Source organism: Populus nigra, chromosome 14 (genome assembly GCF_951802175.1).
Source record: "Populus nigra chromosome 14, ddPopNigr1.1, whole genome shotgun sequence".
Classification (NCBI taxonomy): Eukaryota; Viridiplantae; Streptophyta; class Magnoliopsida; order Malpighiales; family Salicaceae; genus Populus; species Populus nigra.
Genome location: NC_084865.1, coordinates 7,816,142 through 7,841,212, shown reverse-complemented (window position 1 = coordinate 7,841,212; position 25,071 = coordinate 7,816,142). Strand labels below are relative to the sequence as shown.

The following is a 25,071-nucleotide window of genomic DNA, read 5'->3' as shown; positions in this document are numbered from 1 at the left end:
AGGGGTATATTATCTCCCCCCATATGTCTGATGCATCGAGCATTGTTACCCCAGCCTAATGGGACAACGAATCATCTCGAAGTCCCACTGACTCGCCTCCTTCAGAGTATACTGATGTTGCAGGTACATGAGAGCAAGTGTCTGTCAAGGGATCCCAATCTGGATCACTTTCATAACGAAGACTCTGATCACATCCCCGAACTAGGAATGGATCAGTCTTGGCTACTTGCCTTGTTCTCACTATTCTGAACCACATATTCAAAACCTTATAATCATTCCTATCCCCGGAATAGCAACCTGAGCTCTGATACCAAATGTAACATCCCCCATTTCTGGGATAAAACCACAATCTCATGTCAATAGAAAAACAGAGTAGTTAATTTTTTTTTATATATATACATATTCACGGTCTTCGTGTTAACATCTACCGAAAATTTCGACGGAGTCCCCCCTATACTGGAAGGTCTCAATTTACCGACATGTAACCTGTTTACACTTCTAACAGTTCGCATCTCATAACTTAATTCCCGAACCAATCAACCTGGGTTTCAATTCCACAATTATACTCGCACCTATCAACCATAATATTTATGATATAACAAAAATATCATTATGGATGGATATTTTAAATAAATATAAATTCATAGACATGAAATATGGTTATATAAACTACAACGTTAAATTCATCCAATCAAGTTTAAACATTTATTATACAAATTAAGTTATACAACCATTTTCATGTTTACAAAATATAAGGGTATACTCCCTAGAACCTAGACTTCAAAAAGGGAACATAAGCTAGGATCTACTCCTGTCGTGCATTCGATGATCCTGAAACAAAATACATATTATTGCAAGGTGAATATTTCCATAAATATAACAATATGAATATCTAATAATTTCAACAGGGCAACATGCATTCATATTTCATTTACTTCTCCCTTTTAGTTTTTTTTTTTTTTAAAAAAATCTCTTCCTTATTCAACTATTGATAATCGTTCCCTCTGCCACTATCAACCTTCATTCCAGACATCAACGTGCTTACTTTTGCTTATCACATTCCCGATACCAATTTCACTGGTATCGTCATCACCACCCCATAGGAGTCGATATAAGGCGATCCCTTTACCCGGAATCCTAACATACACTGAATGTATGCTGGCCATTCCATGGTGATCCCCTTACCCGGGATCCTAACATACACTGAATGTATGTTCGCCAATCCATGGAGATCCCCTTACCCGGGATCCTAACATACACTAAATGTATGTTAGTCCATTCGTGACGATCCCCTTACCCGGGATCCTAACATACACTAAATGTATGCTAGCCAATACAGGGTGATCCCCTTACCCGGGATCCTAACATACACTCAATGTATGCTAGACAATACATGGTGATCCCCTTACCCGGGATCCTAACATACACTTAATGTATGCTAGTTTTATGCCTCAAATCACACTTCTCATATTTTCCTTTTTCAGTGATAATTTCATCACTTGGCAATCCACATAACAACTTTTCACCTTGAATACACATACATTCAGTAATTCACATTTAACATCAAAATATATTAAATCATGGAATTTAACTAGGAAGCATAGGTGTGAATTACCTACCTGCAATAGAAGCTCTACTCGTGCTTCCCTGTTGCTGCTGTTGCACCACGTCTGTGGTCCCTCCTGCAAATCACAGGTTTATCTCATAAATTTTACTCACTCAAGGATATGTTTTATAATAACCATATCAACAACCAATAAGTCTTTCTTTCAGTCATTTCTTAGTACTTTATGTTTTTCTCATTTCACTCATTATTACTGTCGTTCTTTGTCCAATCCTAGTTATCATTCCTTTCTTTATATTTGGACTTTCACTGTCCAACTGTTACTGCTACGTCTTTGAACTGTTACTGTCTGACCTCTCCTCAGATTTTTAACTATATTTGGAGTTATAGAACTCCGATTCAAGCAAAATTTATGGCGTTGGAAAGGTAAGACATAAGGCTACAAGTTCTATGTTTTGGAAAGAACCTAGTTCTGCCTCTAAGGTAGTCAAACTCGCTCATTAACAAACACTTGGATTGTTACTGTCCAACTGTTACTGTCCATTTTTGAACTGTTACTGTCTGACCTCTCCTCAGATTGTTAACTATATCTAGAGTTATAGAACTCTGATTCAAGCGAAATTTATGGCGTTGGAAAGTAAGACATGAGGCTACAAGTTCTATGTTTTGGGAAGAACCCAGTTCTACCTCTAAGGTAGTCAAAATCGCTCATTAACAAATGCTTGGACTGTTACTGTCCATTTTTGAACTGTTACTGTCTGATCTCTCCTCAGATTTTTAACTATATCTAGAGTTATAGAACTCCGATTCAATCGAATTTTATGGCGTTGGAAAGGTAAGACATGAGGCTACAAGTTCTATGTTTTGGGAAGAACCTAGTTCTGCCTCTAAGGTAGTCAAAATCGCTCATTAACAGACGCTTGGACTGTTACTGTCCAACTGTTACTGTCTCATTTTTGAACTGTTACTATCTAGACATTGAACTGTTCCTGTCTCATTTTTTTAAACTGTTACTGTCTAGACATTGAACTATTAGTGTCTTGAACTGTTACTGTCAAGATATTGAACTGTTACTATCTCATTTTTAAACTGTTACTGCCTAGACATTGAACTGTTACTGTCCGACCTCTCTTCAGATTTTTAACTATATCTAGAGTTATAGAACTCCATTGCAAGCAAGATTGGTCTCGTTGGAAAAATAAGACATGGGGCTACAAGTCCCCTGAGGAAGGAGAACCCAGTTCTGCCCCTAAGATAGTCATAATTGCTCATCAAAAATCAGACTTACTGCTCTACAGGGTCTGTCATGACCCAATCTCGATTGATAACCCATAACTGGAGTTCTACAGCTCTAAATTGAGCAAGACCAATTTCCTTAGTTAGCTAACATCCAAAACTATAATTTCTATGAAGGACACTGGTTCTCCCTCATCCTCCTATCCAAAATCTTACTGAAAGTCAGGAGACGAGTCTGTCCAGATTCGTCACTCCCCTTCCCTTCACACATAAATTTCCCAAACTATATTTTCTGGGTAAATTATCATGGTTTCACGTCCCCAAATCACATTCCACACATGAATTAACTTGATTTTTACAACAAATACTTTTCCCTCAAATTTAAGTCTAAGAATCCTAATCTATAATTCACATCAAGGCATCAATTCCTTATCGAATTTAAAATGACTTATAAGATCATGTTTAGAACACCTTACCCGGTACGAATTAAGGTTTTGATCTTCAACCAGTTGAAGATTTTCAACTTCCTCCTTTCTTATCTAATGATAGCCAGCCCTCCATCTTCTCTTCTTGTTCAATTTCCTTGTTAATCACTTGCCCACAAGTGTTTATTCCATCTATAATTATACTTTTAATCTTGGATGGGTTCTTGAAATTGTGGTGTTTCTCTCTTGATTTGTAGGAATAGATACCAAAACTCCCTCTCTTCTTTCTTCATGATAGTTGCAGATCTAATTTTGGTAAGAAGAGTAGTATTTATGCTCTATAATTATTCTTATTTGCATTTAGACCCCATTTTCTTTAAATGTATTCGTTTTGCCCCCACTTCTTTTTAGTTTATCTTATTTTCTTTAATTTAATCCAACCCTCAACATTTTCAGGTTGATTTATATTGTCTTGAAATATTTCGTCCATAAACTTATATCCAAAAATTTCTAAATTCCCGTTTTTATTTAACCATATGCATGAATTTCTTCACTTATATTTCTCATGTAGTTAGTTTGCAATCTAAGCAACCTTTATTTTTCCCCGGGGTTTACAGTCACCGTCGCTTCTTGCCACTTAATCACAAGTACAGAAAGAACAGAAAAGATTTCTTTGTTGGCAGAGTTGGAAAAGATGTTGCATCCCTGTGTCTTTCTAGTGAAGAATTGCATGATGTTGTCTCAGAGTACGGTGACATTGTGTTTGGCCTTCAATCAGGTAAGCAAAAGTTTTCTGGTTTTGGTTTGACCCATAATTGGGTAAAGCGAAGTATCTTTTGGGAGCTTTCTTATTGGAAGACCAATCTGATCCACTATAACCTTGACGTCATGCACATCGAAAAGAACATGTTTGAGAACATTTTCAACACTGTCATGGATGTGAAGGGGAAGACAAAGGACAACATCAAGACTAGATTGGATATAGCTTTATACTGTAACCGTAAAAATATGGAGTTAGTTTATAATGAGTCACGGGTCGCAAAACCAAGAGCAAGCTTCGTGTTAGAGAAAAACGCACAACTGCTAGTCTACAAATGGCTTAAGAGTCTGCGTTTTCCGGATGGACATGCATTGAACATATCAAGGCTGGTTAATATAGAGGACTGCAGATTGTATGGAATGAAGAGTCATGACTGCCACGTGTTTATGCAAACACTCATCCCATTAGCTTTTCGTGATTTGTTGCCGAAGGGAATATGGGATGCACTCACGGAGATCAGTCATTTCTTCAGAGATATATGCTCCAACAAGTTGAATGTTGATCACATTGAGAGGCTTTAAACGAATATTGTCAAGACACTATGCAAACTTGAGATGATATTCCCTCCATCATTTTTTGACTCAATGGAGCATCTCCCTATACATCTACTGTTCGAGGCAAAAGCTGGAGGACCGGTCCAATATAGATGGATGTACCCATTCGAATGGTTAGATATTACAGTTGCAATGTAATTCATATATAAAAGTATTTTATATGTTTTTCTTAATTGAAAATACTTGATTAATATTTCAATGCAGGTACTTGTTTAATCTCAAGAAAAAGGTTAAGAACAAGGTGCATGTTAAGGCTTCGATATGTGAGGCCTATATTGTTGAGGAGATCTTAATATTTATCTCGTACTATTTCGAACCTCATCTGAGAACGAGAATCAATCGCGTTCCACGGCATGATAATGGCGGTGAAGTGCCTTCCAGTGGGAATTTATCAATATTCTCCAATACTGGACGACCCACACCTAAAAATGTCGTAAGAGAAAGATATTTGTCGGAAATAGAGTTCAAACAAGCACACAACTATGTTCTATTTAACTGTGATGAGCTGAGACCTTTTATTCAGTAAGTTTATATTAATTAAACTTTGTTAGTAATATACTGTTAATTATATATTGTAATATCATACACTCATTATCACTTGCAGGCAACATCGTATATTTGCTCTCTAATAACTCACAGCTGATCGAATCCCAGATCTTTCAATTACAAGATGAGCAGTTTGCCACGTGGTTCAGAACACATGTAAGCACTATCACAAACTCATTCTAACTTGCAAAATTATTATACGTATGCATGTCATTACAAGATTGTCGTTCATTTACTGTTTATTGATGTACATTACATACAAGGTTTATCAAATGGGAAGGAGTGCACCTAAGTCATTGTCTTCACTAAGCCTGGGGCCTGAAAGAAAATGTAAGTGCTACAACGGGTATTTTATCAATGGATATGTTTTCCATACTGAAGAATACGGGCAAGGAAGAAAGACATACAACAACGGTGTTTGTGTTAAGGGATCCACTAGTAGTGAGTTAGAAGTTGACTACTATGGTAGATTGGAAGAGGTCGTCGAACTGCAATATCATAACTAGCAGAATATAGTGTTTTTATTCAAATGCTATTGGTATGACACGACTGACAGAGGAATCAGAGTTGATCCGCACTATGGTCTGGTCGAAATCAACTCAAAAGCTAGACTCTGCAACATCAACGATGTCTCTGTTTTCGCAAAGCAATGTCAACAAGTTTATTACACATACACCCCTTCATTTAGAAAGGATCGATCAAGAGTGGATTGGTTGTCCATTTTAAAAACAAAACCCCAGGGTCGTGTCGAGGTTGTTCAGGATGAGAACGAAGACACAAGTGTGCGAGATGAAGTCTTTCAAGTTAGTGAGGTGGTTGAACCATATCGAGTTGCTCCTTCGATTGAATTGGAAGAAAATTCAAATTTTCATGTTTTCGATGATAGTCTTGTTGATGTTGATGCAGAGGAGTTGAATTTTGTTTTGAGCTCTAGCGAACAAGCAAATGTCGATGAAGAAGATGATATTCATATTGAAGATTGCGATGAAGGTGATGACAATTCAATTGATGACGAAGAAGAAAATTCTGACTAACTACCAAAATGAAGCCCTATGTAAAACCCTTTTTTTCATGTAATTTAGATTATGAATGATATATTTTGAAACACAAAATATTTATTACTTGAAATAATTAGTTGAAATGCCACAATTACAAAATAATTACTTGAAATAATTATTGATCATGGATGATATATTATGTGACATGAAAATAATTACTTGAAATGCCACCACATCACCAACGGCCACACCGACGGCCTTAAGTCCGTCGGCATTTCACAGAGAGTTCGAAAATAATTACTTGAAATGCCACCACATCACCGACGGCCACACCGACGGCCTTAAGTCCGTCAGCATTTCACAGAGAGTTCGAAAATAATTACTTGAAATGCCACCATATCACCAACGGCCACACCGACGGCCTTACGTCCGTCGACATTTCACAGAGAGTTTGAAAATAATTACTTGAAATGCCACCACATCACCGACGGCCACACCGACAGAGTTATATCCATCGGTGCCTTGTCGGCGGGTCAATTTTACCGACAAAATTACTGACGAACCACGCGAGTTTCGAAGAGTTGTGCATTAAATGCATCTCTAACCGCGTCATATTGCCGATGGAGTTACTAACGGACCACGAAAAATATGGAGGGTCATTGAAAAATTTGGTGCAAAATTCAAAATTTACTGACGGATTTTTAACACATCACCGATGGAATAAATTAAAATAATAATTAATTTTATATCCGTCGGTGAATACGTCGGTAAAACTGGCATTTAAGTTCCCCCGACCGCCTCTTCGGTTCATTTTTTCTTCTCCTCAGTTTTTCACCGATTCTTTTCCTCTCGGTTCTTCACTATGTTCTTCAAAGGTTTCACAAGCGATCTCTAGCATCTTATCTCATGAATCTCCATTAGTTTAAAATGTTTGTATTTCTTCTATTTCATTTTACTTTAAGGGTTTTTTTTTGCTATTTTTTTTGTTATGTTTTTTGTTTTGGTGTATTTTCTGTAATGTAGATAAAGTCTATAGTTTTTTTTTGCATAATTCATTGCTAAAGTCTATAGTTTTTTTTTGAATTTATTGAATATTTTTTATTGTTGTATTGGCATAATTATTATTAGTTAATTTGTTGAATATTTATTGTTAATTTTGAATTTACCATAGAATTAGTAATTGAATATGTTGGAATAATTATTAATTTTACTCTATTATTGCATGTTTTGGGTTTAATTTTTTTCATTTATTTTGATTGTTATTCTAGAGTTTTTTTTTTAATTTATTGTTTTCTTGTACTGGCATAATTATTGAATAATTTGTTGAATTGTAATTCTTAGTGTTGAATTTACCTTAGGTTTAGTAATTGAATATGTTAGAATAATTATTAATTTTACTCTATTATTGCATGCTTTGTGTTTAATTTTTTCCATTTATTTTGATTGTTATTCTAGAGTTTTTTTTTTAATTTATTGTTTTGTTGTATTGGCATAATTATTGTATAATTTGTTGAATTGTAATTCTTAGTGTTGAATTTACCTTAGGATTAGTAATTGAATATGTTGGAATAATTAGTATAGATTGGGTAAATTGGTTGTGGCTATTGTTAATATGTGCAGGTTTGTGGATTTGGGTAGTATCCGGTGTAGGGGAGGTGCTGTCGAATTTTTCTTTTTACATTTGAATTTAATTATATAATTATTTGTATAAAATTGTGTAGATGCATAGAACAAAAACCAGAGTTGGTCGCTCACGTATGGTCGCAACTAGTTCGTCTAGTAGCGAGGATGATATTTCCTTAGGTGCCTCTCAAGAAGAGGCACCTACACCACCTGCGCCGTCAACCGATGCTGCCTCTTCTAGCGGTACTTCACAGCAAAGTTGTTAAAATCTCATTTTTAACTCGTAAAATCAAACGATTTTACGAGTTAGTGTATGTTATAGTGTTAAATCGGTTTATAAACTCGAAAAATGGTAAAATCGTATCAAAATCGTATAAAAACATTAAAATTGGTTGAAAACGTTTAAAATCGTGTTTTTGAACCCTGTTTTACGTGTTTAAAAGGATTATATATATATATATATATATATATATATATATATACATATACTGTAGTTTGCACTACAATAAGCCAATAACAACACCAAAAACAAAAAGTAAAAAACCTGCGTCTCCCAGCGCCTCCCTTTCTCAATGTCCTTCTAGTTCCAATTTTCCAATTCAAACTTTCAATTTTCAAATTCAAAACAAATTATCTCTGCAACATTTAAGTTACCATCCAGTTCCATCTCTTCAATTTCCATCTCTCCGTAACTTACCAATTTCCAATTTCCACTTTTATACAATCTACCTCTCTTTCCATCTCTTCAATTTCCATCTGGGTATGTCTCTAGAATATATGCATCTACTGGTAGATGGGCTGATGTCTCTAGAATAAGAGTGAAGATGAAACAGGGACTTGCGAAACAACCAGGATCTAGTTGGGTAGTTTTGAGGGGAAAGAAACATGAGTTTCTTTCTGCAGACAGATCCCATCCTCTAAGTAAGAGAATATATGAAAAGATGGATTGGTTGGGAAAAAAGTTGAAGGAATTTGGTTATGTTCCTGATCAAAAATTTGCTCTACGTGATGTCGAGGATGAGCAGAAGGAAGTGATGTTGTCTTTTCACAGTGAGAGGCTTGCTATTGCGTTTGGGCTAGTTAGCACCGTGCACAATAACAGTCATGAAGAATCTTCATGTATCTGAGGATTGTCACTATGTTATTAAGCTTATATCAAAGATTGTAGGACGCAAGATTGTTGTTAGAGATTCTGGCTGCTTTCACCACTTCAAGAATGACATTTGTTCTTGTAGTGATTATAGGTAGCACTATTAGGATTTTTTTCCTTGTTAAATCTGCTGGATCAATGTGCTGATTTGGGATGCCTATAGGCATATTAAAGCATCTTCATGATGACCAAAACAAACATTTTGAAGAGGAAAAGAATAGAATTACGCATATAAATTTTAAGATTATATGGATTTTATATGAATTTTTATTTGAATTATGTATTTTAAAATGCTTGAACTATGCATAAATTTTTATTTAAAACATGTATTTTAAGGTGTTTGAAGCCTTGAATTATATATATATTAAAAAATTCCTTACGATTTTATGATTTTACGATCCGATTTTATTTTGTATTTTTCATGCTGTGTCAAAAATGCGTTTTTGACAACCTTGCTTCACAGCACAGAGGCGGCGTGCCTTCGCAGCGGAATCAATTTACCCGCAAGTAACAGGCACAGTGGAAGGACGACCTTTCAATGTAAGTTTGTTAAGGTTTTAGTTTTTTTTTAAAAAAATTACAACATAATTTATGAAGTAATCACTATTGAATTTATTTCATTTATTTTCAGGTTCACAAACATTGAGGCCGCCCGAGTAATATCATCGGCGTTTAAATTGTCGATGGAGATTCCATTGTTTCAATGGAGTCAAATATCCAAGCATCCTGAATGGATGCCTCAAATCAATGCATGGTTTAACAGGTTTGAGGTTGATATTAATTTATAATTTTCGGTTATTAATATAATTGTAAATAAATTATTATTTTTATTTACACTTGTTTATTTATACACATCACAAATTCTGCTGGGACAGTGAGCATAACATTGTTGTGAGGAGGGTGTAGGAAAATCACGCGGCAACTAGGTAAGATAAAAAACAATACAAGATTTCTTTTAGACAAAAATTTATGTTTCGAAATGCAATTTTTGGTTGCGTGAAGTAGGTTGCGTGATTTTTGGTATGAAGCACAAAAAAAAGCAAAAAAAATCACGAGGGATAGGGGTTTCCAAGGCTGGAACGATGTTGCGGTTTGGAGGGATTTCAAACCGATATACATCCCGGAAGATATATGGCCGCACTATCTTGAGCACGTGATGTCTGAGCGGTTCACACGACGCTCACAGTCCAGTGCTGGCAACCGAAATTGGCCAATTCATGGCGGGGTGACAACGCACACTAGCGGCTCCGTTCTGTTTGCTGCACATGCGAAACAGATGGTAAGATTAATTTAAATGAAATATATCGTTAAATTCAGTTGTTGTTAATATATCTTTTTTCATTATAGGCTGCATCTCTTGAACGTGAGCCGAGCCCGATGGAGCTGTTTGTGGAGACGCACGTGCGGAGTCAAGACCACCAGAAGGGGGCGCAACAGTTCGTTGATAACCGTGCTAGCCATTTCATGGTATGTTTGTTCAACCATTTTATTTTGTATGTTATTATGTAAGTTATTATGTTTATTGTATTGAATATGATGATTACTTTTTATTTTTATTTTCAGGAGACCTATAATAATCGGTTGAGGGAGAGATACGGGGACGATATTTTGACCCATCCGAAATTCGATCCGGATTTGTGGATGGAGGTTGGCTCGTCAAGTGGACTCGATAAAAATCGGGTTTACTTGCTCTCCAACACTACGGCCGACAACTTGCGGTCGACCCGTAGTGTTTCAACCGTTGGGAGCTCCCAATCAATATCGAGCTCCCAATCTAAGGAATTCGTGGCCTTGCAGCAACACACGGCTCAATTCACCGAGAAATATGATAACCTATCAGCGGAGTACGCACAACTCAAAGCGTCTCATGCACAACAAAGAGCGGAGTTTGAGCAAATCAAAGCGTCTCAAGCACAACAAAAAGTGGAGTATGAACAACAAAAAGCGGCTTATGAACAACAAAAAGTGGCTTATGAACAGCTTCGCGAAATGATTATGAACATGGCAAATAGTGGAACATGTGCGCCTAATCTTTTTTGGCCGTATAACCACCAGCCTCCTCCAGGATCTCCTCCTCCTCCTCCAGCTCCACCTTTATATTAATTTGTAATAAACATTATTTACCTTTAAAACTTCATTTAATATTTTTCTTGAAACATATTCAGTTTGTAATGAATATTATTTCACTTTGTTTTTTTTATGTTTAATATAAATTTTATTTGCATATTTGGTTTGTATTACAATTAATTTATATAGTTTTATATTATATATCCTAAATAATTTTTTAAAAACAAATTCAGAAAAAAACTATTACCAAGGATATTACCGACAGATTAATTCGGTCGGTATTTTAAACACTCACCGACTGACTTACCGACGAAATTAATCCATCAGCATTTAACAGTAGCTGCCACACGTACCGATGAATTTACAAACGGATATATTCGGTCGGTATTTCATACACTCACCGACGGCCTTACCGACAGAATTAATCCGTCAGAATTTAACAGTAGCTGCCACACGTACCGACGAATTTACAAACGGATATATTTGGTTGGTATTTCATACACTCACCAACACAGTTACTGACAGTTAGTGTCCGTCGATAAAACACACTATCACCGACGGAATAAAAATCTGTTGATATATATTTCAAGCGGGAATCTTTTTTTTTGGCGCGCAAATTCCGTCTGTAAAACCATCGGCAAATGGTTTTTTTGTTTTGTCGATCGATATAGCGACGGAATGGGGAATCACTGACGAAAGGAAAGCCGACGGACGTAATTCGTCGGTGATGACGTCGGTAAAAAAATCACCGACGAACTTCTAATCACACACCAACGGAATATTTCCGTCGGTAAAACTGTGAAATCTTGTAGTGTGTTTGATGTTGATAAAAACTGTAATTTGACATATATATATATATATATAACGTCATTAGTTAATTTCCCCATATCCATCATAAATGTGACTATTTTAACCTGTCATAATCATAACTTTTTAATACGAATCCTAGCAGAATTTAATGGTATTCACAATCCCAAGATCAATCTAACCCAAGTTTGTTGAGATTTGAATAAGTTTATCATAATGAAAGACTTGCTCCAAGGCAACAAGACTATAAACCAACTCGATCAAAACGCCTGCACCTGAAGACGAGCGAATGAAGTATAAATTCATAACAAAGAATGGTTAATTCTTTGAAGAGTTGAAAGTAGGAAGTATAAATTCACAATAAAGAATGGTTGAAAGTAGGAAGTATAAATTCACAACAAAGAATGGTTAATTCTTTAAAGAGTTGAAAGTTCAATCAAGAACCAAGATTGAGCAACCAAAAGTTGGCTACAATGCTGAAAATATTATAAAAAGTCTGACCTAAAATTATTCCTAAAGAGTATTTAAACTCCAAGCCAAAACTCTAATTTCCCTAATGGGTCTCACATAAACCTAATTTAAATAATAATCAACCCATGCTAAAACTAGCCCAAACTAATTAAAATAAACAAAATAAACAAGTCTAAAACCCATACAAATTGTCTCCTCTCAAAATAAATAAGGTTTGATAGCCCAACTAATTAAATAAGACAAGTTCGTTGTTTCCGCATTCTGTCTGGTAGCAGCAAGGCCCAACATAAAATTGATGTTTCTCTCTCGTCTTAATGAATTAGAAGGCGTGCCATATACCATTGGAAAGGTATGGAAGTTTAGTTTTCAGCCTAACTCGAATCACCTCAAAAATCGACTTGTAGCTCTAGTTATGATAAAAAAAAAGGGTAGCGAAAGGTCAAACTGTCCGAATCTAGTGTTCTTCTCCCAATCCTTGTGTAATGGTCTTGGTTCCACCAACAAGCCCCTCTTGAACATGAATCAGATTAATCAAGGCTTTCTCTTTATTATTACAAATCCTCTTTAAGTCTACCTTAGCCCATGTATCTTGAAGAAGTCCATTGAAAGCTGGCAATTGTCCTGAAACAAGAAAATTAACAATATTAGCAAACCAAGGCATCATAGAGACAGAAAATAAAGATTCATCAGGAAAGTAGTCATCGATTGGTGTGATGTCAGATTTTGAATCTGTTGTCAATCTTGACAAATGATCGGCGATAATATTTTCGGTGCCTTTCTTTTCTTTGATTGTGATATCAAATTCTTGAAGTAACAAAATCCACCGAACCAATCTAGCATTAGAATCTTTCTTAGAAAGAAGATATTTCAATGCTGCATGATCACTAACAACAACAACAGGTGAGCCAACAAGATAAGACCTGAATTTTTCACATGCAAATACTACTGCAAGTAATTCTTTTTCAGTGGTGGTGTAATACATTTGAGCACTATTCAAAGTTTTACTTGCATAGTAATCATATAGGGTTTCTTATCTTTTCTTTGTTCTAAGACAACACCCACGGCATAGTCACTAGCGTCACACATTATTTCAAAAGGTAATGACCAATCAGGAGGTTGAATGATAGTTGCAGAAGTAAGCAGGTTTTTAAGTTTAACAAAGGCTTCTTCACAATGTTCAGTCCATTCAAAAATATTATTCTTTGTTAGAAGGCTACTCAAGGGCTTAGATATCACACTAAAATCTTTGATGAACCTTCTATAAAAACCAGCATGTCCTAAGAATGATCTAACATCTTTAATAGATTTTGGTGTTGGCAAGTTAGCAATTAACTGGATTTTAGATTTGTCAACCTCAATTCCTTTTGATGAAACAATGTGACCAAGTACAATGCCGTCTGTTACTATAAAGTGACATTTTTCCCAATTCAGTACAAGATTCTTCTCTTCACACCTGCTCAAAACCTTTTCTAAGTTAGTCAAACAATCATCAAATGAATCACCAAAAACAGAAAAATCATCCATAAAAATCTCAAGAAAACATTCAACCATATCACTGAATATACTAAGCATGCATCTTTGAAACGTGGCTGGTGCATTACATAATCCGAAAGGCATTCTTCGATATGCAAAGGTACCAAATGGACATGTGAAAGTATTTTTCTCTTGATCTTCTAATGCAATTTCAATTTGGTTGTAGCCTGAATAGCCATCTAGGAAACAATAAAATTCATTACCTGCAACTCTTTCTAGAATTTGATCCATGAAAGGTAAAGGAAAATGATCTTTTCTAGTCATTGAATTAAGTTTCCTATAATCAATGCACATGCGCCAACCAGTAATAGTCCTAGTTGGAATTAACTCATTTTTTTCATTTGTTATCACAGTGACTCTAGACTTCTTAGGTACCACTTGGGTAGGACTTACCCATTTGCTGTCAGAAATAGGATAAATGATTCCATTATCTAGAAGCTTAATGACTTCATTTTTCACTACTTCTTTCATATTAGGATTAAGCCTTCGTTGCATTTCTCTAGAGGGTTTAGCATTTTCCTCCAAATAAATCTTGTGAGTGCAAATCAAAGGACTAATTCCTTTTATGTCAGCTATGGTCCATCCTAATGCATATTTGTGCATTTTCAGAGTTTGTAATAACTTACCTTCTTGTTGTGCATTAAGTTTGGAAGAGATTATTACCGGAAAAGTTTTATTTTCTCCCAAAAATGAGTATTTGAGATTGAGGGGTAACGGCTTCAGATCAGGTTTTGGTGGTTGAACACTTGAAGGTATTGGCTCAATTGATCGTGGCGGCAATTCCTCAATTTGTGGTCTCCAATTACTTGCCTTTGATTCTTCCTGAAAATAGACCATTTGCAAATCGTCAGATTCATCAATCTCAATTTCACTGGAAGTGGTTTGAAATTGATCATGAACTAATTTTTCAGAAAAGTCCACTTCCTGTAAATCATTATCATCTCCAGGTTGCTTGCAAATGTTGAAAATATTCATCTCCAATGTCATGTTTCCAAAAGATAGCTTCATCAGTCCATTCCTACAATTAATCAATGCATTAGAAGTTGCAAGAAATGGGCGCCCTAAAATAACATGAAATGAATTACATGTTTCAACAGGTTGTGTGTCCAAGTTAATAAAATCCACAGGATAAATGAATTTATCAACTTGTACTACCACATCTTCAACTATTCCTCTAGGCACTTTTACAGATCTATTAGCAAGTAAAAGAGTCACAGAAGTTGGTTTTAACTCACCTAGATTAAGACTTTGAAAAACTAAATATGGAAGTAAATTCACACTAGCTCTAAGATCAAGTAAGGCTTTTTCAATTTTATGTTCTCCAATAAAGCAAGAAATTGTAGGACAACCAGGGTCTTTATATTTCAAAGCATTATTGTTCTGAAGAATGACACTTACTTGTTCAGCTAAAAAGGCTTTCTTTTTCACATTCAATTTTCTCTTCACAGTGCACAGATCTTTTAAAAATTTAGCATAAGAAGGAACCTGTTTAATAGCATCCAGCAAAGGTATATTGATCCTTACCTGTTTGAAGGTTTCAAAGATTTCAGAGTTGTGATTGACTTTTCTTTGTTTGGTCATGGCATGAGGAGATGGAAGTGCTGGCGGAGAGTCAGTCTTTTCTTTGCAATGATCAGATTCAACCCCTTCCTTACCCTCAGAGATTGATTCATCATCATTCTCACAAGGTTCAAGAATGGGTTTTTCAATAACCTTACCATTACGAAGAGTGATGACTGATTTTACGTGATCCATGTGTTGGCTTCCCGAACTACTTGCATTCGCATTGTATTGCCCCTTGAGATTTTGTTGTGGTTGAGATGGAAACTTACCTTTCTCTTAGAAACTGAGAGCAGATGTCAATTTTACAAGAGTATCTTTAAAATCTGTCATGCTTTGAGCAAGTTGAGTGTTAATTGCCTCTTGCTTTTCCATAAATGCATGCAATGTTTCCTCAAGATTTCTTCTAGAAGGTGGAGCATAAGGAGGTGCATATCCATGAGAATTTTGGAAATTATGATGTGCTTGAAATGGTGGCTGTGAAGTTTGAGCATTATTGTTCTCACTCTTCCAACTGAAATTTGGATGATTTCTCCAACCAGGGTTATATGTTTGCGAATATGGGTTATGGTTGGGCCTTTGAAAACTGTTTAATGCATGAGCTTGTTCATGGAGACATTCTTTAAAAGAAGGCAAGGTTGGACAGTCATTGGTTGAATGTTCGTTAGTTTCACAGATTTGACACGCAATATCTTGAACAGATTTTAGTTGACCACTCTTTTTTAATTCTAGTGCCTCAACTTTTCTAGCTAAAGATGAAAACTTGGCTTGGAGGTCATGATCTTCCCTAAGGTTGTACATACCCCCACTATATGTATGAGGTTAGGTTTTACTTGGTGCCTCATAAGTTCCTATAGTGTCCCAATTTTGCGCATTTTCAGCTAGCAAGTCTAGGTATTCCATTGCTTCATTAGGGTCTTTATCTTTAAAAGTTCCATTGCACATCAATTCAACCATTTTCCTATCTCTAGGAGTTAACCCTTCATAAAAATGTGATACTAATCTTCATGTTTCAAAACCATGATGGGGGCAAGTATTAAGTAAGTCTCGATACCTATCCCAACATTAATAAAATGTTTCTCCTGGTTTTTGAGAGAAAGTAATGATTTGTCTTTTGAAAGAGTTTGTTCTGTGGGATGGAAAAAACTTCTTTAAAAATTGTTGTTGCATTTCATCCCAAGCACGAATGGATCTAGGTCTCAAATTTTGTAGCCATGTCTACCACTTAATGTACGTGACCACACTCTCATGCACGTGTAAGAAGAGAATAAAAGGAAGAAGAAAACAAAAGAAAGAGAAACAAAACAAAAGAAACAAAGTTAGATACAAGAAAAGAGAAAAGAGAAAATAAAATAAATACTATAATTTGTACAAGAATTTACCTCCCCAGCAACGGCGCCAAAAACTTGACACGACCAAAAGATTGATGTCTTTTCCCAAGTGCAAGAGTGTCGAAGTAATAAATAACCCGGCAAGACCGGGGTCGAACCACAGGGAGGTTACTTGTATAAATTATAAGCAACAATAATACTACAACAATAGTAACAGTAATAATAATAATAATAATAATAGTGATAATAATAATAGTGAAGAAGAAGAGGAAGAAGTTGATGAGAACTTTGAGATGAAAGATTAACGTAAGGATTAAACAATGATAACAACAAATGTCAAGGTTAGAGGATCCACTAATGGTATTTCAAACAAGTATAGTATAAACTCTTTTTATTCAATTGGAAACCACACACAAAGGAGGTTCCAATCAGATTATAAATTGTTAACATGATTACATTAGTTATCTTATTCGAATAATGCTAATGCTTGTAAATGTTGTCAGGCATTCATGATTATAACTTATGTTAACAACAAATCAAGTTCCTTTCATAGCTCAGGTGTCGGTTATACCATACAGTATGGGCTATGAAAGTGCCAAGTATTTGTTGTACCAAGTGTTATACAACATAAATCTAGATTAACCATTTAATAAGCAAAGTATTAAAAGTGAACAAGATAGCAAATATAAAGCATGTTAATATCCAATATTAAAGTCCATGTTAAGTTTATATTATACTTATTCTTACACCATTAGTGTACCCTTTTCACCTTGACATAATTAACTTAGTTAAACATAATGAAAGAAAGAAACATAAACAAACAAAATAAGAACATAAATAAGATAAAGGTTAACTAAGTAAAGGAAAGGAAATGAAAGGCATAAACTTGATATTAATAAAAGCAAAACATAAGTAATACAAAGAAAGAAAACAAGAGCATGATCTTGATCTGAACACCAAGATGCCTAAATACATGCCAAATTCCTTTTTTTATAGGACAAAATTTGGAACTATTGATTTGTTGACTAATTGATGAGTGGGTGGCCACATCTTGACTTGGTGACAATTCTTATCTTCTTGTCTGCCAAAAACGTCATTGATAACGTCATAATTTGAACAGACTTCAATCATGAAAGTTCTAGGAAATTGTCTCATATTTCTAGGGTAACAATTTGAGATCATTTGGACTTCTAGAACTCGAGATATGAGCTGAACACTGAATAGTGTCTAGGCTGCAGGACATATTCAGACTTCTTCTTTGTTGCTACAATTTGGACTTGAAAACAGCCTTGTTAAATCTTGGGCTCCACATGAAAGTTGTAGGCCTATGTCTTATCTTTCAATCCATATAAAATTAACCTAAATACAAGATCTACAACTCTAGATATGACCCAATTACCGAATAGTGTTCCAGTTTGGACTGCACCAGCATCTCTTTTCTAAGTTTGGCCATCTCTTTGTCATTTCAATTTCAGTACTTCAACTCATCAATCAATTCTTTCATTTATGTGATAGGCCTGCATTTAAGATGAACATTTACCATAAATTAAAGGTATCTTATATAATTAGATATGTTATTATAAAACATGCTTTAGTTAAGGAGTTATTGATACTTCAAGTGCAAAATGATGATATAAAACCTTGATAAAAATGCACTTTCAAGTACTAATCAATTACCATCAAGACTAACCCTTTCATCAACATGCAAAGGAATCAAATCTAATGGTGTCAAAGGGTTAAAACCATAAACAATCTCAAATGGTGAATAATCAGTAGTAGAATGCACACTACGATTATATGCAAATTCAATGAATGACAAACAATCTTCTCAATTTTTAAGATTCTTTTAAATGATAGCCCTTAAAAATTGAATCAAAGTCCGGTTAACAACTTTAGTTTGGCCATTTGTTTGTGGATGACAAATACTAGAATATAAAAGTTTAGTTCTAATTTACCCCACAAAACCTTCCTAAAGTAACTAAAAAACTTAACGTCTTGATCGGATACAATGCTCCTAGGAAGACCATGTAGCCGAATGACCTCTCTAAAGAATAGGTCAGCTATATTTATTGCATCATCTATTTTATAGCAAGCAATGAAATGTGCCATCTTAGCAAATCTATTCACAACAACAAATATAGAATCTCTCCCTTTCCTAGACCTAGGTAGACTCAAAATAAAATCCATAGAAATATCAACCTAAGGTTCCTTAGGAATAGGCAAAGGTGTGTATAGTCCATGAGGCATTACCCTAGACTTAGCTTGTCTACATGTTATGCACCTATCACACATTCTTTGCACATCTCTTTTCATATTAGGCCAATAAAAATGCTTATGCAGAACCTCCAAAGTTTTAGTAATTCCAAAATGCCCATTAAACCTCCCTCATGTGCTTTCCTCACAAGCAATTCACGTAAAGAACAATTAGGCACACATCACTTATTTTCCTTAAACAAAAATCCATCATGCCTAAAATATTTACCCTTGGTCGAAACCTTGCATGTGTCATATATAACACCGAAATCATGATCATCAAGATACAATTCCTTAATATACTCATATCCTAGCAATTTAGTATTAAGAGTATTAAGAAGAACATACCTTCGCGACAAGGCATCGGCGACCACATTTTCCTGACCTTACTTGTATTTAATCACATATGGAAAAGTTTCAATAAACTCAACTCATTTAGCATGTCTCCTACTTAACTTACCTTAACCCTTCAAATGTTTCAACAATTGGTGATCAGTATGTATGACAAACTCTCGGGGCCACATATAATGTTGCCAAGTCTCCAAAGCTCGCATTACTACATACAACTGTTTATCATAAATGGGATAGTTAAGAGTTGCACCATTGAGTTTCTCACTAAAATAAGTGATGGACCATTTTTCTTGCATTAAAATAGCTCCAATACCTATTCCTAAAGCATCACATTCAATCTCAAAAGCTTTATTAAAATCAGGTAAAGATAGTAAAGGTGCCGAAATCAACTTTGATTTTAACAAGTAAAAAGGATTTTCTTGTTCTTCTCCCTACTTGAAACCCATGACTTTCTTAACAATTTTAGTCAATAGAGAGGCTATTGTACTAAAGTCTTTAACAAATCTCCTATAAAAATTAGCCAAACCATGAAAACTTCTAATGTCTGTTATGGATTTTGGTGTAGGCCATTCTTGAATAGCCTTAACCTTAGCCTTATCCATTTCTATACCTTTTGCACTAACCACATATCCAAGAAAAACAATTTTATCCATTCAAAAGTCACACTTTTTCAAATTAGCATATAAAGACTCTTTTCTAAGCACATTAAGAACTTGTTTCAAATGATTTATATGCTCATCAATCTCCTTGCTATAAATCAAGATATCATTGAAGTAAATGACTACAAACTTGCCAATAAAAGCACGCAACACATGATTCATCAATCTCATAAAAGTACTAGGTGCATTAGTAAGTCCAAAAGGCATAACCAACCACTCATACAAACCATATTTAGTTTTAAAAGCAGTTTTCCATTCATCCCCTTTGATGCAACCATATTATTCAATAGTTTCACCCACATTTAACTAGTGTTTTGCCTATGTTTTATATATAAAATGCCTTGATATTCTTTGTTTTATGTTTTGAAGGCACTTTTGGATGAAAGATGCAAAAAGGAGTAAATTGGAGATAATTGGCAGATTTGACCTTCAGTCGATGTTTTATGCAGAGCGTGAGCTCTAGAGGTTGAAATGAAGTGATTCCAGTGGAATTAAAAAGGTAACATCCATACCTTTCTGGACATCTAAGGCAAGAAAATAAAATAAGGAAGAGCATGGAAATCGCAGCCTTCAAAGTCAAATCTCGCAATCTGCCAGTATTGACCTTTGGCCATTCAAACTTGAATATCTAGAGCTACAGAAGTCCAATTGATGCAAACTCAATTTTGTTGGATTCATGGCTCAAATTTATATAAACGCTCAAAATTTCAGCCAAAAACGATGTCATATGAGGGAGATATGAGTTTTCAAAGATGACATCTGAATTCTGCCAGCAAACAGGTTTCGTGAAGAAACGAGTCCAAATGACATTCCGAAGCATTTAAACCGATATCCAAGTTTTTATTTCAGCAATTTAGCTCCTCTAAATCAAAGCTTGAAGATTTCATGCAAGGCTATTTCTCCTTTTTAGGAAAATAGTTATTGAAGTACTTAAATGTAAACAGTCTACTTAATGGAGGACTATTTTGTAAAATAGAGACCTAGGGTTTCCTAGGATATAAAAAGAATGAGAGAAGAGAAGGGGGGCAGCCAGCCAAGGAGAGAAAAACGCCCCCTTCCTCTAAGAAACCCTAAATTATGCATTCTTTCTTCTTTTTGATTAGTTGTTCAACAAACATGCAAGGCTAAACACTTTTTCTTGGTTGCAAGGACACGGAAACCTTCGGATTTCAAGAACTGTGAGATTTATTTTACCTTTTCTTTTCAGTTTATATGATGAATATGTTTGTTCTCCTATGCTTATTTTTCCTATGATTGTTTATTTTAATTGCTAGAGCGGACTCTAAGTTATTATTGTAGACAATCTATTGTTAAGTTTGATATCAAAACCGGAGTTGTGGTATATGAACTTGTGAAGCAACTGAGTTTAATAATTGTGGCGGATCTACGTTATTAATCTTAGGGAGAACATTCAATCAAATCAAACATAGACTGCGGACAGTTATGTTTTCTTGATTAATCAACTTATCTAGTTCTTAAGGCTGCCATTGAATTAAATTACTAGTGCGGACACTGTGGTTGTTTGATGGTTAGGGCTAGTTATACGGCGGATCCGTTAACTAACCAATGTTAAGAAGAGATAAATATTCAGAATATAAATTGATGTTTCGTTTCCATGATCAGTTCTGATTTCTGTAGGTGGATGTGTGCTTGTGACCAAGGTTTGTTCTCTTGATAATTTTCTGATTTTATTAAATTTAGTTTGATAGTTTTCTGTTTTCTTTTGCTTTAGCCTAGATAACGTCCAACCCCCCCCCCAAATTGCATATCATCTAGCATAAAAATCTAACTTGAATCTTCCTCGTGGGATCGACCCCTTGCTTGCTCTATACTATCTTGTGTGTTGTGTTTGAAGCTAGGGTAATTAATTTGTGCGACCGCGACATCGCAACAAATTTTGGCGCCGTTGCCGGGGAAGTAATTTTAGTTGATTCTTGTGCTATTATTTTTATTTGCTGTGATTGTTATTTCTTTTTCTGAAAAAAAAAAAAACAGAATTTTTGTTTGCTGCGGTACTGTTCATTACGGCAGCGGTACTGTTCAAAACAGATTTTTTGGTGGAATTAGGTATCGGCCATTTGTTTCCTGAAGGGAAACAACATTCTAAACAGGACTAGTGGTAAACCACTAACCCCACCCTATCGAGGCCAAATTCCGCTGTTTTCTAGGGTTTTTAGGCAGTTTTTGTTTTCTACCGTAGGATTTTCGTACAATTTGCATTGTTTTCGATCTCTTGTGTGGTTGGTTTATTTTGAATTTTCTTAATGATTTATGCCAGTAACCCGTTCTACTAATCAAATTCAAGTGCATTTGGATCTCGAAATAGAAAAAACTTTACGCAGGTTACGAAAGGAAGCTCGCCTTAACACCATGGCTGTTGCACGACAACAAACACTCAAGGAGCTTGCTGCTCCTAACGTGGAAAATCAGCCATTGTGCATAAACATCGACAATAATGTAAACTTTGAGCTCAAATCTGGTTTTATACATTTGCTACCAACTTTCAATAGTCTTGCAGGAGAAGATCCTCATACTCATCTCAAGGAATTCCATATGGTGTGCGTTGGCATGAAACCGAATGGAGTTGATGAAGAACAGGTTAAGTTGAAAGCTTTCCCTTTCTCTTTAAAAGGGGCAGCAAAGGTATGGCTTTTCTCCATTCTCCCAGGTTCAATTGGAACGTGGAATGGCATGAAGAAGATCTTCCTTGAGAAGTATTTCCCAGCATCTCGAGTTGCCAACATAAGGAAAGAAATATGTGGGATTCAACAATCTCATGGAGAGACACTTTCCGAGTATTGGGAAAGATTTGAGCAACTGTGCATTCAATGCCCTCATCATCGAATACCCGATCAGCTGCTCATTCAATATTTCTATGAAGGATTGATGCCTACTGACCGTAGTATCATTGATGCTGCAAGTGGAGGGGCATTGGTAGATAAGACACCCGAGGCTGCACGCCAATTGATCTCAAACATGGCAGCCAACTCGAAACAGTTTGGCACTCGTGGAGACTTTGCAAATAAACGAGTAAATGAGATAAGTATTTCTAACCTTGAGAATAAAGTTAATGATCTTACTTCTCTTGTGCGTTCTTTGGCTTGTGGCAATGTACAGCAGGTGAAAGTTTGTAGCATATGCTCCTTACAAGGACATGCTTCAGATATGTGCCCAACAATGCAAGAAGATTACATTGAACAAGCTAATGCAGTTGATGGAGCATTCAATGGACAACCTCAGCGTAAGTATGATCCTTTTTCCCACACGTACAATCCTGGATGGAGAGATCATCCCAACCTACGGTATGGGAACCAGCCTCAACAAGGCAATCAAGGCCGACAATTCCATCCCCATGGATTTCAGCCCCAACAGAATTATCAAGCAAGACAACCCCCTTCATTCACAAACTCCAATGTTATGGGGTCGTCATCCAGTGATGATCTTCGTGAGATGATGAAAACTTTGGCTTCTAACACTGTGACCTTGCAACAAAATGTCATGTCTTTTCAACAGGAAACAAGGTCAAGTATTCACAACTTGGAGAAGCAAATGGGGCAAGTAGCTTCAAGTGTGGGGAAATTGGAAGCACAAATGAATGGAAAATTGCCCTCCCAAGCATTGAATCCAAAAGAGAATGTTAGTGCGATCATGCTGCGAAGTGGGAAAGAACTTGAAGAGAAAAGGTCGAAACAAATTGAGATGGAGGAAGAAGAAGAGATAGAAACTGAATTGAGTACAAAAAAGAAACATCCTTCTCCTTCACAAATTGAAACCACGACCAACACTCTAAAGGTAAGTCCTCAATCAATGACTTCCAGTTTTAAAACAATTCCACCCTTTCCTGTGAGTTCTTCTAGGTCAAAGAAAGAGGACAAAGAAAAAGAGATTTTAGAGGTTTTCAAGAAAGTAGAACTCAACATTCCTTTGCTTGATGCTATCAAGCAAATTCCCAAGTATGCAAAATTCTTGAAGGAGTTGTGTACTACTAAGAGAGCTTTCAAACTGAAAGGTCATGAAACGGTAAGTATGGGTGAAGTTGTATCTGCCGTTGTTCAAAAGAATCTGCCTTTGAAACAAAAAGACCCAGGTGCGTTTACTATCCCATATGTTATTGGTAATGCTAGTTTTAAAAGAGCTTTATGCGATTTAGGTGCATCCATTAGTGTTATGCCCAAACATGTTTATGATTCTCTTAGTCTTGAGCCTTTGAATAAAACTAGCATTGTAATACAACTTGCGGATCGTAGTTTTGTTTACCCACTTGGTGTGATAGAAGATGTCCTAGTTAAGATTGATAGTTTGGTCATTCCATGCGACTTTTATATTCTTGATATGGAACATGATTCTTGTGATTCATCAAACAGCACTCCTATATTGTTTGGGAGACCATTCTTGAAAACTGCCAATACAAGGATAGATTGTGGTAAGGATACTTTGTCTATTGAAGTAGGAGATGAAAAGATTGAATTTAATTTTCATGATGCAATGAAATATCCTTATAGCAATGTTTATTCTATCACATGCTATGACCAAGTTGATAAGTGTGTGCAGCAAGTTTTTGATTTTGATTGTGAGGATGGATTAAGCGTAGCTTTGAGCTATGGCTATGATTTTACCGAGATAGAAGAGATGGAGAGGCACATATGTGTTCCCCAAAACGTGCACGAATCAGCATTGGCTTTGCAATCATTGCAAACTGTTCCCCATGGTAATGTCTTTGTTGATTTAGTACTCTCACATAAAAAGCTTTTGCCATCTATTTTACAGGCACCCGAGTTAGAATTGAAACCTTTGCCCGATAATTTGAAGTATGTATTCATTGGCGACAACAATACACTTCCCGTTATTATAGCATCAGGTTTGACAAATACGCAAGAGGAAAAACTTGTGAAATTGTTATGTGATCACAAGACGGCCATTGGATGGACTTTAGCTGACATCAAGGGCATTAGTCCCTCAATGTGTATGCATCACATACTATTGGAGGACAATGTGAAACCAACAAGGGAAATGCAAAGGAGGTTGAACCCGCCTATGATGGAGGTAGTGAAAGCTGAAATTTTAAAACTGTTAGATGCAGGAGTCATTTATCCCATCACGGACAGTAAATGAGTTGCGCCAAT

The 25,071-nt window shown here is 35.7% G+C and overlaps 1 protein-coding gene and 1 long non-coding RNA gene across 2 annotated transcripts; both read left to right on the top strand.

Annotated features, from left to right (window-relative positions):
- The first annotated feature begins 4,809 nt into the window (after positions 1–4,809).
- LOC133672531 (uncharacterized) lies at positions 4,810–6,152 on the top strand. Its single transcript, XR_009834866.1, has 3 exons — positions 4,810–5,121; positions 5,204–5,301; positions 5,409–6,152. It is a non-coding gene; the product is annotated as an uncharacterized LOC133672531 (long non-coding RNA).
- A 3,159-nt stretch (positions 6,153–9,311) lies between these two features.
- On the top strand, positions 9,312–11,142 carry LOC133672274 (nodulin-20a-like). Its single transcript, XM_062092648.1, has 6 exons — positions 9,312–9,456; positions 9,548–9,679; positions 9,792–9,842; positions 9,922–10,195; positions 10,264–10,383; positions 10,480–11,142. Exons 4-6 carry the CDS (start codon positions 10,073–10,075, stop codon positions 11,017–11,019), a joined length of 783 nt encoding a protein of 260 aa, XP_061948632.1. The 5' UTR covers positions 9,312–9,456; positions 9,548–9,679; positions 9,792–9,842; positions 9,922–10,072; the 3' UTR covers positions 11,020–11,142.
- Positions 11,143–25,071: the final 13,929 nt, after the last annotated feature.

Coding starts and splice junctions, on each gene's coding strand:
- LOC133672274 (XM_062092648.1), top strand. CDS start 10,073: ATGTCTGAGCGGTTCACACGACGCTCACAGTCCAGTGCTGGCAACCGA. Junction 10,196..10,263: donor CTGCACATGCGAAACAGATG/GTAAGATTAATT, acceptor TTTTCATTATAG/GCTGCATCTCTTGAACGTGA. Junction 10,384..10,479: donor ACCGTGCTAGCCATTTCATG/GTATGTTTGTTC, acceptor TTTTATTTTCAG/GAGACCTATAATAATCGGTT.